Raw genomic sequence first — 17363 nt, forward strand, 5'->3', positions numbered from 1 at the left:
TTTCTGCTCAACTGCTGAGCAATTAAGGTCTTGGTAATGGAGGGGTTAGATTGCGATTACATCGGTTACTTTGTAGGCAGCTGGACATTATGAGACTTCCTTCTAGAGTACGAAAGACTTTCTTTGTCACTGATTAGTAATCAGTTTTTCTTTGATTACAAAATATTCAGACGTGTAATAACGTGATGAAAATGATTTGTTGAAATATTTAGTTTATAACGTTTACTATAGGAGGCTAATGAGTCACGAGCGGAGTACATCATTGCATATATACAATTTATAATTAGGCCTTGACTTTTTTATCAATTATGCGGAAGCGAAAGACATCTTACTGGTTTTGTCATTCAATCGTAAAAAACTATCCTTCAACTATAACCTCAAATTTATAAGTTCAACAAACGCCATCTCTTCATGTCATGCTAGTATATTTCATTTCATAAGGAAGTCTATAAATTTCGCTTGACGTCATTCAATTTCCGTTCAGCCAGAATTTTCTGTTGCCAGAATTTTACTAAAAGTTTTCATTACACATTATACGGCACGATCATAAAAGAATTTATGAAATTATAACAATGTTAGTTCCGTGGACAACAAAGCTTTGCAACATTTTAGCATAAATACAGGGGCTCATAAATTTAAAGTAAATAGAATGCTTTTCTGTGAAAATAATTTTATGGGAAATATAGCTGCAATTATTTTATTGTTTTATAAAACAAGATTCACAATAGAATACAAAAGGGCGTTATTAGATACACAAAATAATAAAAACGAAACACAATTATATAATGATGCACAATAGACGGTCGTATCGCTATTTATATAAGGATTGTATTAAAATAAGTAATGGAATTATGTCTACAATATTTCATTCTTCAATTTGTCATTGTAACAACATTCAGTGGCACAACCATAACAGTCATTACCATCTTGAACATTATCCACATCATGTAGAACAAATGATGAAACGTTAAACAATGGAAATATTATATTACGCCCCAAATTGTCCCCAAATTTATAAGCCGTAACACTTAATAACTGGGGCAGTTTTTGAAACCCTTTCGTTGCTATTGTTTTGTTTTACAATGGCGTTGTTTTGAAACCCTGCTTTTGTTGATGTTTTCCAAATTTAGTCCATTTTCATGCAGTTAAAGTGATGTGGAACAATGGGAGTTGGAAAGTCCTCATTATCTCCGAGTTGTTTCGTCGGTGGGCAGTTGGATGGGATAATCATGTTTTTGTTGCTTGATTTGCTTTTTAATGGTATTTTCTCATTACATTAGATTTAGGCACCGCGCAAACGTTGCAAAATTTAATCGAGGAACAATATACTAGTATGGGAATGGCAGTACTTGGATCTATTTTACCCTACACGTTTCAACGTTTGCATAAGGCTTTAGGTTTTTTATAACCTTATTGAAAGTTAAAGTGATCAATTGATATAATATTCAACACAACTGACATTTTCAATTAATTAATTTTATATTTTATCCTATAACTAACTTTTATCTGACGATTGGAAAGCTCTTAGCATCTCATGTTATAGTGTGAGGGCGGTGCACTTCCACACAGTATTTTGCAATTCAAAGTACTTGGTAGTGTTCCTACTGTAGCATATAGGCATAGATCGCGCTTAGGACCAGCTGTACCCACGGATCAGTTTTATTACAAGGTTTATAAGTGAAAATGATCTCTAAGTGTTTGCAATTTTTAAATTTAGTTTTCGCTTTAGTTTTTACTTTCAAACAACAAATATTTCATGACACAATCTCGTGGTATACTTTTTGACGCAGTATATAATAGAAAATTATACTATTGGTTCAACATCAATTGCAAAAAATCATGAATGACGACAATAAATCAAGCGAAATTTAATAATTATTTCAAGGTCATAAAAATAGTGTATCTTATCTGCAAATCAATGTAATCTTCACCCCTAAGTTCAGAATACATAAGTAGATATATAATAAGGATTAAGGAGTATATTAGTATATATACCTAAGTAACATTAATTAGCAAAACATCCTCGAAAAAACTGAAAGCAACATTATTCAAGGTGACAATGATCCTACGAAGATTCATTTGTCTCATGACTATTCAGCGAGCTGTCCGGGGAGAGTTCTGCTTCACTTTACATTGTGGGGAATGAATGTGCAAGTTAATGAATGAGGGCCTTGTGCGATCGTAATGGGGCTCGGGGTGGCTTTGCATAGTCATTAGTTTTATGCTGGCCTATTTTATCGTCGGTAAGGTTCATATGATTTGGACTTAAGGAATTTTCAGGTTTTGAGTGATAAGGTGGTAATCAGTAGTGTACGGTTATATCGCACATATTGTCATACCCACTCGGCCCTTTTGCATAGAACCGTCAATTACATATAATATTGTAATAGTTTGTTAGTTCACAATCATACCGCGTCCGTATCGCACATATTATTATTTATCATGATCACCATTTATGAGCTCAATACATCAGTTAAAAAGCAGTTTAAAGCGTTTTAATTATCCAAGCCAAATAGGTCTTCGGACACCACCCAAGTAGGATGCCTTAATTGTTAGTATGTACATCTCATTGTTCAATTATAAAGACTGTTTTCGATGTGATGCAACGTATGGTAGCCATGATGGAGCTAAATAACAGATCTGATAAAGATTCAGGTGAACCCAATCATCGATAACTACGTTGGATGTCCAAACTTTTAATAGAATTAGAAAACTTTTGAAGAATGAAACTTAGGTTTTCATGGAAATTTCTAAAGCTTGCAAATTTTGATGAAAAAAGACCGAAATATCAAAAACATTGCTGATTTATTTCTGAGAATGTTGGGCTACATACAATGTATTATGTACAAGCAAAAGTCTGCTAAGAAGTCGGGTCACGCAAATTAAAAGTGAGATCCGACGCCCACGGGGACATGACAGTATTCCTCTCGTGTGCTCTTCATTCATAAATCAAATGGGAAGGACGAGACCTGATTTCTTTGCCGGCTGACCCAATTTGCACTTGATTCACAAAACTTTAGAATATATTTTAAAACGGGTACGCTTTTGGGAACGGAAAGATTTAGTAAAGTCACTGTTGAGTTCCTTAATATTTAACTTTTTAATGAACGTGATTTTAGTTCTTTCGATGTTCTTTATGAGTTATGTAGCGAAAAAAAATGGATCACTTATATTAAATTTTTAGTCTCAAAAATATTGTCCCAAAAATTAATTTCTAAACTTGTCATAAATAGTTTAGAGAAGATTGGTTTTGACAATTCTATTGATTGCCTGGCTACAAAATTGTATATGTGATTTTATTTCTGGTCTTGGTGCCATGGATCTAATAGTTTCTAATCTTAATGTGAAGACAAACTGTGATTTGTGATTGTATCGTATATTTATTTATTTGATCATATTATATTATCTAAGAACTTACTATACATCTATCTGAAAAACTTCCATTGACGTCTAACAACTTACTATACATATCTGAGAAACTTCTATTAACGTTTTGCTTCGACGACGGCTGATTTATAGTTTCTAGCTATTTACTTGCCTAAACTACATCATGTATCAATTATTGCAGCGGTTTTTAAAAATTATTATCCACCGATTGACGTTTTTCAACTAAAAAAAATATAATTATTTTTGATAAGTTCTGAATTCGTTGTATCGTCTACAGTTTTATTAAGACCCATATTATTTCATTTTCTTCTGCAATATCGTTCAACGACAGTGTCTCGACCTTTCTTTGTTGATTTTGCTAGCTCAGCTGTATTCAAGTACGTTTCACCTACATTATGAAATCCTAGACGACAATATTGCTTATTGTTACTGGAAATATACATAGCGTCATACACTGCCTTAGTGACGTAGTTGTATGTACGACTGCAGGGTTGAGGTCTTGGGTTCGATCCCCGGGTCAGGCAAAGTGATTTTACGGCGAGAAGTGGGTGCACCAGTTGCGCCTCTACCCCTTCATGGATAAAAGGCGTGAGTTTGTGTTAAATTAGCTTATAATGATAGATCTTGATATCAATATTTCTTTTGTCTGTCTTTTTTGATGTCGTTTTATTGTAATGCATATAAGTATTAACATATATAAATGAGAAGTGAGGGTTTGGAGTGTTAAAATAAATTTCAAACTATAAACGGTATGTATTAAAATAAAAAAATATTATAACAGAAATGCCAGTGTCATGTAGCAAGTCACTGTAAATTATTATTTAGCAAAGACATTAAAGAGTAAAGTTTATCAATATTTTAGATCTCATTGTTATTTAGTGCATTATTTTTCTCATCTAAATATTGTGTTTTATAACATAAAAAAAGCGGCGATAGCCTAGTTGGGTGTGGAACGGACTGCCGAGACGAATGTCCGCAGGTTCAAATCCCAAGGGCACACACCTCTGACTTTTCTAAAAAATCATGTGTGTATTCTTTGTGAATTTATCGTTCGCTTTAACGGTGAAGGAAAACATCGTGAGGAAACCTGCACATCTGAGCAGTTCTCTATAGGAATTTCGAAGGTGTGTGAAGTCTACCAATCCGCACTAGGCCAGCGTGGTAGACTAAGGCCTAATCCCTCTCAGTAGTAGAGGAGGCCCGTGCTCAGCAGTGGGCAAGTATATTATACAGGGCTGATATTATATAACATAAACCCTTGTGTCATCAGAGGTAGGCATAAGTACAACGAGTTATTCCAATTTAATGAATCGAATATCCAATATAACTACAGTAATTTATAACAATAAAGGTACAATACTAACAATCAGTTTCTACGCAAAGAAATCGCCTGGTGACGTAAATAATAGAACTCATGATCTGTAAAATGAGAAAGCTTTATTGATTATGCACTAAGTGCGAACAGGATAGACGGATAGCGCCATTGTGCTAGGGAATTTCCAGAGAAATCGTCGGCTTACTATTACAAGGTCCTATGTTAAATTTTATTTATGTTGGAAAAAATAATTTTAAATGTTCATGTTGGCAAAAATTAAAAAGGTTACTAATTGAGGCTTTTCTCTTTATTTATGTCTGGGAATTATTGATTTTTTGTTATTGAAAATGGCATAAAATGGCGTGATATATTGAATTTAATTTGTGCAAAAAAAAAATAGAACCTTATAATAGTCAGCCATCGGAATGTTAACATTAACAAATTGTCATAAAAAATACAGCGTCGATATTATGTTTCATGATTTTAGCGATTTTAAGATGTGTGGTTATTTACTTTTCGGACGATCAACACCTCAGTCCCCCCGTGACCAGGAAGGCTGCAAAGTCTCCGAAACGTCGGGCAATAATTATAATATAAAAAGCCTCGATAAAATCCGATAAATAATTTTATTTTAATGTTTAACATTCGCGTAAACATAGAAAATATTTGTGTTCTTGAAAACTTTTACACGCGGCGGAGCCGCAGGCAAATTATTTACAATAATATATTACCTATAATACAGATTTATTACAAGAGACTAAATATAATACTTGTAAACAATATTAAACACGCAACCGCACATTTCGTACGTAGTCTGTCGAACGCTGTAAAGTAATGTCTAGGACTCAGCAGGCAAGTTGATAAGTTTCATCGCGGTCTGAAATCTAGGGTTTTAGTAATGAACTAAATCGCCTACGTATTTACTCTGGTTTTGCGGAAATATATCAACTGTGTCTGGATTATAAGATAATCCCACGGACTGGGCTTTAGTTAGATTGTGATCTTTAGATGTTTACAGGTGTTTTTAACTTTATAGTATGATAATGATTTCTTATGTTCACGCGAATGTAAGATTGAAATTAAACTATTTTATGGATTTCATCGCGGTTTTTTATATTATAATAAATAAAGGTATAATCGTAAAATGTGGGTAGATATTGTAACTTTGACTTTGCGGATGGCGAACACCTCAGTCCGCCCCGTGACCAAGAGACCTGTAGTCTTCGAAACGTCGGGAGAAAATTAAAATATAAAAAGCCAAGATAAAATCGTTAAAATAGTTTTATTTTAATATATAGTAGGATGTTTTGAGGAATTAAATGACAACGGTAATATGGGGTGAATATTAAGGGGTGAAAAAAAACCTATATTTCGATGTTAACTGATAATCTGTCACAAATATAGTGTGTTATATTTTCAATAAGGAGGAGAAAAATATTTACTTTTTAGTTTCAAAATATGAGATATATGACTTTATTTCGATATAATGATACTTTTTGCCCTTATTCCAATTCCCAATTTAATTACTTTAATAACCAGGTTACGATGCATAAAAAGTAAAATACTGAATTAAAAATATTAAATGTAGAAACCAACAGAAATATTGGTACGTGATTTATAACAAAATCTATTTTATAAATCATATAAGTAAAGTTTTTACGAACTTGAACGGTGCCATCAAAATGTTTGACTCGGTTTTTATAAGCATTGAATTTGAGTTTCAAGAATTTGTCTACCACTTTTAATATACTTGAATTCTCCGTATTAGCTAGTATGAGTAAAAATTATCATGATATCAAATAATTAAGTATTCTCATGTACTCATCATAAGTGCAGAAATGTTCGCCTATGAGATGAATAAAGTATTTTATTTTATAAAAAAAAACCTTTTTAATACCCATTTAATATCTTAGAGAAATCATGTTTTACGTAGAATCAGACTGATAATTATATTGTGGACGCTATTTTCATGAACTTCAAAAATAAAACATTTAAAAGGTTTCGTTTTTCTAACCTACATTATATTTTTATAACCAATAAGAATGAAATAACTACGAATCACGGTCGCCAAAACAAAAATTACATAGCGAACTATACAAACTACAAAAAAAATCTCTGTTTGAAAGTAATCATCATCATCAGTATATATTTTAAGTCTTATTATGTAGACAGAAGAGAAAAAAATACTTTGTTACTAACTTCAGAGTATAGAAACCAAGAAGCTAGACAAAGTGACGAGGCAAACTCGTCAAGTTAGCGCGTACCACCTGAAGAAAGCCCTTGGGGCGCTCGCGCTCGCTTGGTTTCCCTTAATTAGTAATGCGATAAGGAACACCTGTGTTTGCCCTTTCGCTCTCAGTCAAGATAAGTAGCTTTGTGTATTGCGACGGTTTGAGGCTTACGAGAGCTCAAAATTAAGTCTCTTGAGTTCACTTAGGTATATATGATATAGTCAATTTTATAGAAAATATTAATACTTAGATTTATAAGCATTTTTAACGAAATTATTTTTCTGATTTAATGTTTTGAATATCAATTAAAATCGTAAGAAAAATACAATTAAAAAGTCAATAAAAATCCCACAAAAATATTATACAGGATGTTTTTATTCTGAACTTGATCCCTTAAATAGCTGTTAGCTCTAAATCGATAATTACCTCTCTAATCTAACCCTATTGCGAGAAAATCATAAGAAAAATACACTTAAAAAGTCGATAAAAATCCAAGTTATAGAGGATGTTTTTGTCCTACACTTGACCCCCTAAATATCTGTAAACATTAAATCAATTACAACCTCTCTAATCAAACTCTATCGCGAGACATTCAATCAACAGTGACACATTTCCCGTTCCCGTGAAACACAATCCCGTAGAACAATGTGCACTAATTCCCGGTTACCCTTCCGCTCGGAGGTAACATCCGTAAAATTAATCTCGCGTCGGAAGCCCGTTGCGATGGAAATTGTATACAGGTGTGTTCATTTCGTACTCCAATCGCCTTTGAGTTTCCTTTGTTGACGTCATATATCATTTGTAAAGGAAACAGTAAGGAAAATTATAACATTTTTACATTAGGTTATGTTTACGATACGTATTTTTGTTTTTGTAAAGAAATATTGTAATCCATTGAAATTTTGTTAAGATTTTTCTGAAGTATTAAATGGTTTCATGGTGTTTTTGTTATGAGTGATTTAGTGTAAATATTAATTGATTTAATAATGGCGTCTGGTTACTGGAAGTATTATGAAGTGGCACGGATATATGAATAATTATTATCGACAGCCCTACCATAGGACCTGCGCTTGCTCAATCCTTTAACTAGAGAGAAGGAAAAGTCGAGTAGATCGTCATAATTTGTCAATGTATGGAATTTCTTATAAAAGTTTTCTTTTTGGTTTAAGTATAAAAAAGTTTATTAAAAACATAAATGCAATATATTGTATCCTACCATTGATTATAATTTAGGTCTCAGTTGTAATCATAAATAAATACAATAAAAAGATGTAAACAGCCTTTTCTTCTAAAAGATAAGATTACAGAAGGAGAAGGGAAGATAGAAGTTACAAAAAGGTTTGAAAATATAGTGAAATGAACAAAATTACAAACGTATATGCTGCGGTGTCGAGAATTAAAAAGTAAAAAGATTAATATAGAAAATAATCGCGAAATACTAACAAAAACCATTCATTTTAAGAATTTCCACAAGGATCTATTCGAACACCCAATATACTAAAAAGAGGTCAGTGTTTAAACTTACATTGTACTGTATTGGACAAATTACGATTTATTCGGAATCGATCGTGTCAGACCTTTATGTGTAGGCAATAAACATTGCACAAAGATGATTGTTAAGCTGGGGTACAGGGTTGTATTTAGGTTACACACCTGGGGGTCTTGTGTCAAGTAAAATGGAAGCGACAGTTTTCTTGTGTCCAGTATTTTAGAGCAATTTTCAAACTATAAATCGATTATCAATTATGTAAAATATACCGTAGTAAAATAACCCAGGAATCTCTCGATATTCAGTCAAGAAGGTATAAATATGAGAAAATTACGACTGATGATACGACCATTTTGTAGACAAAACTAGGCAGAGATGTTAAGATCAAAATATTTTATGTTCACAACCATTTTGTAGATAAAACTAAACAGGAAAACATTAGATCTAAAGATTTTATGTTCACAAAACATATTTTCGCTAGGGCATAGCACACATTTTAAACACACAATATTTTGGGACCTTCAGTTCATAGGACCCACACCCACATACATCCCTGACAGTTGCACACTTTCGCCGACGCGGGCGGTGGCGCGGGCGTCGCGTGCTCCGATCACATCGATGAAGCCTTAGAGAGCTTCCAGATCGCAAGATATGAGCGTTAGCGATAAATAGTTTAGTGTGAAAACGAACGATTATCGTCCGCGATAAAGATAACTGCCACTTTGTAATTTATGACCATTAATTTATGGTATGGGGGTACAATGATTATTGGGTTTCCAAGAATAGTTTTTATTGTCAATGTTTGATGCATAATTTTATTGGATACATAAAGTTTAAGTGGGAGGATTTGATGTGTTTAGACACATGGTTATAATGAGTGTAATTAAACATTACAGGTTACCTGCCAATAATCATTTTCATTTGAATTTATTCAATGTTAACTAAATTAGTGTTTTGTTTCAAGACTTATTCGGTTTCATATTTTCTGAAAATATCAATAATATGTACAATAAGAACTCTTTAATAACTAACGGTGTCTAATTTTTTAATAAACTCACTTAAAAAAAAAGATGCTTAAGGTTATAGCTTAAGGTCCATTTTCATACATTTTGTTTCACCTTTAATCTGGGTAACTAAACAAGTATTGACAAGTAAAGAATTTAAATTCACGTCTAGTTAGTGATTAGTTCTCGCAGTTGAAAGAAAAACGTAAAAATAATTAATATGCATGGATATTTCGGCCTTTAAAATTTCGTCATATTAAATTTAATACTTGCACCACGCCCAAAGCAACCGGTAGCCATGACTCGCGATATATTCTGAGCAATTTATCGCCACCGGGGAATTATTTCTCGATGAAATTCCACCAACAAAACATAGAGGAATTTCAGTTCCGCGTATAAACAATGCCGCGAATTTGGATTTTAGATAAATTTGTTTTTATTTTAAACATCAATGTCATATCGCGTTCCGGGATCAGCTTTATCCAGTTTCAACAGGCCGGCATAATCGTGTCGACTGCCGACGGGTAATCATCTCTCGTCAGCCGACATTCTATTGGACCCCACTCCACTTACCATCAGGTCACTGTGCCATGCCAATATAAAAAAGTATTTTACTTCCTTGCATGGGCTCCATCAAGATTAGTTTTAGAGAGGTGCATCTGCACCTACGCACTACTATATAATGTCATTAAGTTTTCTTTCAAATTCAAATCAAGGTTTTGGTGGTCGATAGCTTCAATTTATAATAAATAATAATATCAGCCCTGTATTATATACTTGCCCACTGCTGAGCACGGGCCTCCTCTACTACTGAGAGGGATTAGGCCTTAGTCCACCACGCTGGCCTAGTGCGGATTGGTAGACTTCACACACCTTCGAAATTCCTATAGAGAACTTCTCAGATGTGCAGGTTTCCTCACGATGTTTTCCTTCACCGTTAAAGCGAACGATAAATTCACAAAGAATACACACATGATTTTAGAAAAGTCAGAGGTGTGTGCCCTTGAGATTTGAACCTGAGGACATTCGTCTTGGCAGTCCGTTCCACACCCAGCTAGGCTATCGCCGCGTCTCCTCCAATTGCTGCAGATTTATTCAGTGACATATTTTGTGTGATTTATTTCTGTTCAGGAAGGTGCACTTGTACCTAATTACATCCCCCTTCCCGAAACCCATGCTTCCTTGTTACAAATAATCTTTCTGATTTCGGTGCTACAGTGCCTACAAGCCAGTGCTGTTACAATAACAAATCAGATCGCGACAACGCCGATATCAGTATTTTATTGTTCGATGAATTACATTTGTTATACGTATCTTGGATTTAATGCCGGTTCGGTAGGCGTTGAGTTATTGGTACAATACTTGGACAAGATTGAGATTCTTTTATGATTTTGTTGATTGAATAATGAATTTTGCACCAATGTATACAAGTTATTTTATCAAGATGTTGGCTGACATTGGCACCCATGTTTGTTGGAATGAATCAGTATTACGTCTTAGGGTCTTACAAGAACTGGTGCAAGAGAGAAAATCCAAACTTTAGGTCAAGAGGAGGCAAATCGGGAATTTCTTTTAAGTAGTTAACATAGAAAGAAGGAAAGAAAAACGATTTATTAATCACAAATATTAGTCACATAGCGAAATGAGGCTGATCTAGTTGCACCTCCGTGTACCATATCGGGGATAAAGGATTGTTTTGTTCTTTTAGTCCTTACAATTAACACAAGTAGGTACATATCGCAGCCTTAGAACTAAAGTGACCTAACTCGAAATAAATATATTTTCTGATTTTGTTAAAAAACGAACATCCAAAGCATGTTTCATAAACCTATTACGAGAAAAAGACATAATTGTAGAATAGAAACAGATTATCACTTTAACCCGACCATTTCACTGATTTATATTGTATTCAAAATTATTTTTTCGTTTCCCACTAGTCGTCGTTTTTGAGTTAGGTTTAGTTCTAACGGTGCAATTATAAAGGTGCTAGGCAAACAAAATCTAAGGGAGGTGTCTTTTTCAGTCCTCCGTGATCTCCCTAATCTCACCCTCTAGTTACCAGTGGTGAACTGGTGAAAACTTATAGGTAGTGTGTTCAACATTTATTCACAAATTGACAGACAATGACGTTTTACAAATAGACGCGTCATACACTAACAAAATGGCACATAAAAACGGCGCACTATTTGCTATAGTCACGTACCTGTACATATAATTACAAATTGGCTCGAAGAAGGAATAAAAAGATGCAGCATACATTCGTTAGAAAAGAATACATCGACAGTTACGTAACAACGTTAGTGCCGCACGCTCATTGGCCGTCAAGTCGGGCAATTACCTTAGTTTCGTCTTGCCAGTATTGAGCTCGGACAACGTATCTATGTAATACCATCTTAGTTGACAGACACATTTTTAAAAGCAGGGTAGTTGTATCACAATGGACAATCTACCTTCATTAATCTTAAGATATCAATACTTATATATAATATTTGTTTGTCCAAGATGTTACGATATGAAACACTTAACATGTTTGTGGTACAGGCTACTAATAATATATTATGTATATACATAAATGACGTCTGCAAATCGTTTTAATGATAATTATATTTTACTTCAATTACGAAATGGAAGCCGGTAGGAATCTAGTTGTATAAAATAAAATAAAAATAATAAAATGTACATGCAAATAACAAATACCTATTATAAGTAATTAATTGTATAATTTCACCCCTCTTGAAAATTTGCCGTGCCCGACAGGGTCCACGATTATGTCACGTATTAAATTGAACATCTATTGTTTAAAATGATTGTGGACTGCAATAAGCTTTGAATTTGAATTTGAACCTACACCATCTATCGTCTATACATCATCACTTTCCCACAAATAAATTATACACTAACCACAACATGCAGGGAGTCGTGCGAATATTAAAGATGGTTGATACGGTAAACGGTGTGAAGTTTTAATATTATGCAACAACAGTCCGTCATATCCAAGCAGCGAGGGCGGTTTCCAATGATATTCAGCGCCCTGATATCGGGCAGTTCATATGCGTGCAGTAAATACAAGCATTTATTGAAATTGCAATGTTTGTATTTGATAATACAATAATGTAACTTATTGATAAAAGTAAACCTCGTGTGAAATTTATATCTCAAACTGCCATTTTCAAAAAAATAGCTTTTTCGATCTATCTCAAAAATGAACCAATCAGAACAAAGTATTTTTGACATGCGTACAAACGAGTTATTTGATTGGTTCATTCTTGGAATCAGATCGAAGATTGAGATAGTTTATTAAAAATGGCTGTACCTATATATGGTAGAAAACAACAAAGATTTAGTCATCATATTTATCTTTTAGAACCTTTACATAAAATCTTGTTTTTTCATGATTATTTTTTTTTCACCAAGTCCTTTAATTTGATACACATATTGATACGTATAGGAGTGCGTAATTTTTTTCTGTCTTTAGTTTCATAAACTAGTATAAGCATTTAGACAAACAATAAACACGTGTAAGCTTCTATATGCCACTCAAAACATATGGGGTTGACTCAACAATCTTCACTTTGTCATGGCCCTTTAAAAGAACAAAATACTGACCCTACCAACTTTCAATATACTACATTACGGTACGTAGATGCATCATACGCCCCGAGCGAGCGGCCGGCCAACGTTCGTAAAATATTGCCTACCCCCTTTTGCCTACATTCTGATTTACAATTGTACCGCGAAACGTGCCTACGACTTATTGATTAGATTTTATGTACTCCGCGCGTTTAACATAAACTTTTGTTGAAATGGAACGTGAAATTGAGGAGGTTTAGTGTTTGAGAGGATTTAATATTGATCTAGTTATGATATTGGTCTTGGATATTAAGCCTGAGCTGGTTTGAAGTTCGACTTGAAGGGGAACATTTTTCTATCCAAAAAGTAAAAGGCTTACATTTTGGTCTACTTATCGCCGTATTGGATTTAGGTGTTTTGTGCAATGAACTGTGGGAGATTAAGTTTGATTTAGAGGAGAGGAATTTTGTTTGTGCGATTTGAAAATGTTCCAGTTTTTGAGTCATATACTTATTTTTTAAATGGATTTGTATTTTGTTCATGGCGTTTACAACTTAACGAGAGCATTTCTTTTTAGAAGCGTTTCGAATGTTCGATACATTTTTCGTACTTTTTGTTCTACTCGCGATACAACTATTGCCATCTAGTGATTAAAAGTGAAAGTAAAAGTATATTCAGAGCTAATAACTTATAATATATTAAAGATGTGGAATTTGCCTAAAAAGTCTATATTAATGATAAAATGTTATTTTACCAAGTCACAATGCTCTAGTTATATTAGTGCAGAGAATAAATTTGGGTTTTGGTAGACTTGTGCCAAACGTACCTACTTGCAATTGTTTCTATTTTGCACTGCCTTTGCAAGTCTTTAAGCACGAACTGTTTCTCGTCACTATGCACTTGTAGGGTAGTTGTAATATTGACGAATGTAACATATATTTTATGAGTAAATAACGATGCCATCCTTTATATTAATTACTTTTTAAATAGCGACATCTTATGGTACTTTGTCGAACTAATTTATTCCTAGTTTATAAAATAATTACATAATATACAAAACCCAAAATATATAAAACAACGACATCTTTTGAGAACTATAAGTATCTGCCACGTTTTGGTAGATGGTGGTGAATAATTATTCCACGGGTAGGCATGATAAGGCAAAGTAATTAACAGTATTTGTCATTACGGGCATTGCAGGTTATCAAATGTCTCGCAAGACGTGTGTGGCGCGTGGCGAGAGGGGCGCTTGCATGTGGGTGCAGGACTGCAACCGGCTCGGCGGGTCGCATGCCGGCGTCTGTGTCGATGGGTTCATGTTCGGTTCCTGCTGCAGGCTGCCAGACAAGCCGATTGTACAAGGTGAAAAACATATTTCCTCATCTTTAAGTAGTAAGTGTAGAGTGTGTGAAATAAAAAAGACATACCGAAAAATTGCTGGTCTGACTGTATTTTGTAACAGTAATTGCTCTTGGGAAAGTGTATGTTTAATCTTGGATAAACAATAATTAAAATTATGTCATTATGTTATAGTGGACAAATATTATAGTTTTTGTTGGTAAAATTTAAAAAATATTAAGTATATTAAAATTCCCTCCCTTTCAAGGAGAAAACCAAAATATTAAAACTGCGATAAATTCCGAAAAATAATTTAATTTTAATGTCTAACATTCGCGTAAATAAGAAATCATTATATTAAGTATAATTAATAGTTCAATAATTTTTCGTGGAAACCTTTTAAAGTATGTTCAAATAAATTTTATCACGCATATTTTTAATTTATTTTTAACTTTATTTCAGAAACATTGCCGCCGGTGACTGTCACTGACCGTTCGTTCACAACGCCATCTAGTACCACAACTACTACAACAGTACGACCAGAGACAACAACTAGACAGAACTGGCAAACACAGCGCCCTTCGTTCATGACAAAACCAATAGATGGCGCGCCTACGTCCCACAGCTACGTACCGCCGCAGATATCCCTGAACGATATCATGCTAGGCATCCGTCCAAATAGTGATATAGCTAATAAAATACCATACAACAGTGTAAATAAGTACCAAAATGTAAATAGGCCGAACGGTGAAGCGGAAACTAGTCTCCACAATAAGATTTCGTCTAGTCTTAGCATAATACCTGGGGCGCGGCCGATGGCCGTGTCTGAGCAGCACGCTGAGAATAGTATTCCTTCAGGTGAGTATTAAATTATTTTTTCTTATTAACGACATCTATGAACGTGAACGTGAACTACAAAAACAACTAATGTATTGGTACACAAAACTATCACATAGTTAGCTATTATTTTAGAAGATGGCGCTAAACATATCTTTTTGTTTTAAAAATCAATTATTAAAACCAATCATACGGATGACTTTAAACTTAAAATTAAATCAAAAACATACTTTTAAAACTGGCATATCTTTTTTAAATTAAGTTCTTTTCCAATCTATTCCAGCTCAATTCATGTCGAGACCGAGCAACCTGAACACAATACACTGGCAGGCGACGACCGAGCCGTCTTTCATCACAAAACCGCGACCGTCGTGGGACAAGCCGGCTGGCAAGCCGAAGCCAACCAAGAAGTTCACAACCACCACCAGCAAACCTCACAAGAATTATATAAAACCTAAGGATCCTGCTACGAACATGATAAATAAAACGGAGGAGTCTACCCCGCCGTCTCTGCAGACTACTGCAGCGACTAGTAATGTGGGTAAGTTCATACCATGACCGTCATTCTTTTTATATGCGAGCACTGTAAACTGACCGCACTGCGCCTAATGGTAAGTGAAGTGGGATTCAGATAGTATTGACTAACGCGAGATGATTGTCCCTCGCCAGTAGACAACTGTTTAAAACTGGATATATACAGGGAAGGTCGAATCTTGGAACGCGACACAATTACGTGGGCTACGATGATGGGTATACCATGGTTAGAACAATAGGATGCAAGTTTCCTACCATCAACAAAGCAGTTGAAGTTAGTCGTTTGGTCTCTTTGCGCTTTTACCACATTTTATCTTTACTTGGGCTGCCGATCCAAAGGCGGGCCACGATTATTAAAGCTAGAATAGGTTTTATTTTGGGTTTTATATTTTTTAAATCCATAATGGAAAGGCCAATAAGTCGATCAAACATACTTAATTTACAAGCTTGTCTGACAAAATTCATTCACTTGACGAGGCTTCCGTTAAGTACCAGTACATAACAAGCAGCTTATAGCTGTCCAAGATAATGTCGTAGCATTGTGATATTTCTAATTTTAAGACACTAGTAGATAAGAATTCCTTGTTCACCCTTTTTCAGCTTCAGAAAAATGCATTTATTTTATACCGTAAAACGTGATGTGTAAATTAATAATAATTTAGTGTTAAAAACTCGAACAAGTCACAAATGTACTTGTAAAAGCACTACATTGTTCCAATTTGTCGTGTAATTGGATGCAAAATTAAATGAAGCGGACGCGCGTTCACGACAGAATGAAGCCATATTTCACGACTTTTCGTGTTTTTCAAAAGGCGAATTTTGACTTTTGAACACAATTTCAATTGTTGCCTGTTAAAATTTTAATGTGCCAGATATTTCATGAATGTTGTCGAGATAAAAGGATCTTTTGTACGTGCAAAATGTACTTTAAATTACTTTAATACAGCATAATTTCATTTACCTATATAATATTGATTAGAACAGCTTAGCCCTTAATCATTAAGTACATTCCTCATTACGATTACTATTCTGTTGTATAATAATGAAAAAGGTTAGAAGTACTCATACAAATTCATACCATGCTCGAGATGCGTCTCAGCCACCCATTTTGCGGATGTGTATTTGCAAGAGCCTATGATTTTTCTCTGCGTTATTCCGAATAAAAATAATTCATCACCTAACAGTATTGTAGCTAAAACTTAACAAGAATATTAATAGAACAGCATAGTACTCCAACCACTTTCTTTTAATAGGCTTATAAAATGTACTCAATGTATTCATACGTTTTGAAAAGATCTCCATAATGGAGTGGCATATAAAAGTATTTCACGGTACGTTAGGCCGGGATTTGCGTAATGTGTAATCTAGTTTTAGGATTCAGTTCGAAAAGTTTAATGTGAAAACGTTATTTAATTTGATGTTATATTATTATGATTATTTTTACTCACTTGAATAGCGAAGCGACCAAGCCGATCATCTTATGGTAACTAACTATAAACACAAACATACATACAAATACACTCACGCCTTATAATCCTGGGGGGGTAACAGAGGTGGAACTAGTGGACCCACTTCATAGTGTGTAACTTTGGACGGGATAAAGGGCGAGTCCATCATATCGGGCACAAATTTTGAACTTCAGGCTAATATTGAGAAGA

At 34.2% G+C, this 17363-nt stretch overlaps 1 protein-coding gene across 3 annotated transcripts in view; it reads left to right on the forward strand.

Moving 5' to 3' along the window:
- The window catches only part of LOC115440351 (serine proteinase stubble), a 146369-nt gene that overhangs the window by 124273 nt on the left and 4733 nt on the right, over positions 1-17363 (forward strand). For 2 of the 3 annotated variants that reach the window (XM_030164614.2, XM_030164615.2), the window contains exons 4-6: positions 14197-14358; positions 14797-15192; positions 15455-15712. In XM_030164614.2, the coding sequence (XP_030020474.2) occupies positions 14197-14358; positions 14797-15192; positions 15455-15712 (816 nt within the window). Of the gene's footprint in view, positions 1-14187; positions 14359-14796; positions 15193-15454; positions 15713-17363 lie in introns of all 3 variants that reach the window. The other variant, XM_030164613.2, reaches the window with a different exon arrangement.

This window comes from Manduca sexta, chromosome 19 (assembly GCF_014839805.1).
Source record: "Manduca sexta isolate Smith_Timp_Sample1 chromosome 19, JHU_Msex_v1.0, whole genome shotgun sequence".
Lineage (NCBI taxonomy): Eukaryota > Metazoa > Arthropoda > Insecta > Lepidoptera > Sphingidae > Manduca > Manduca sexta.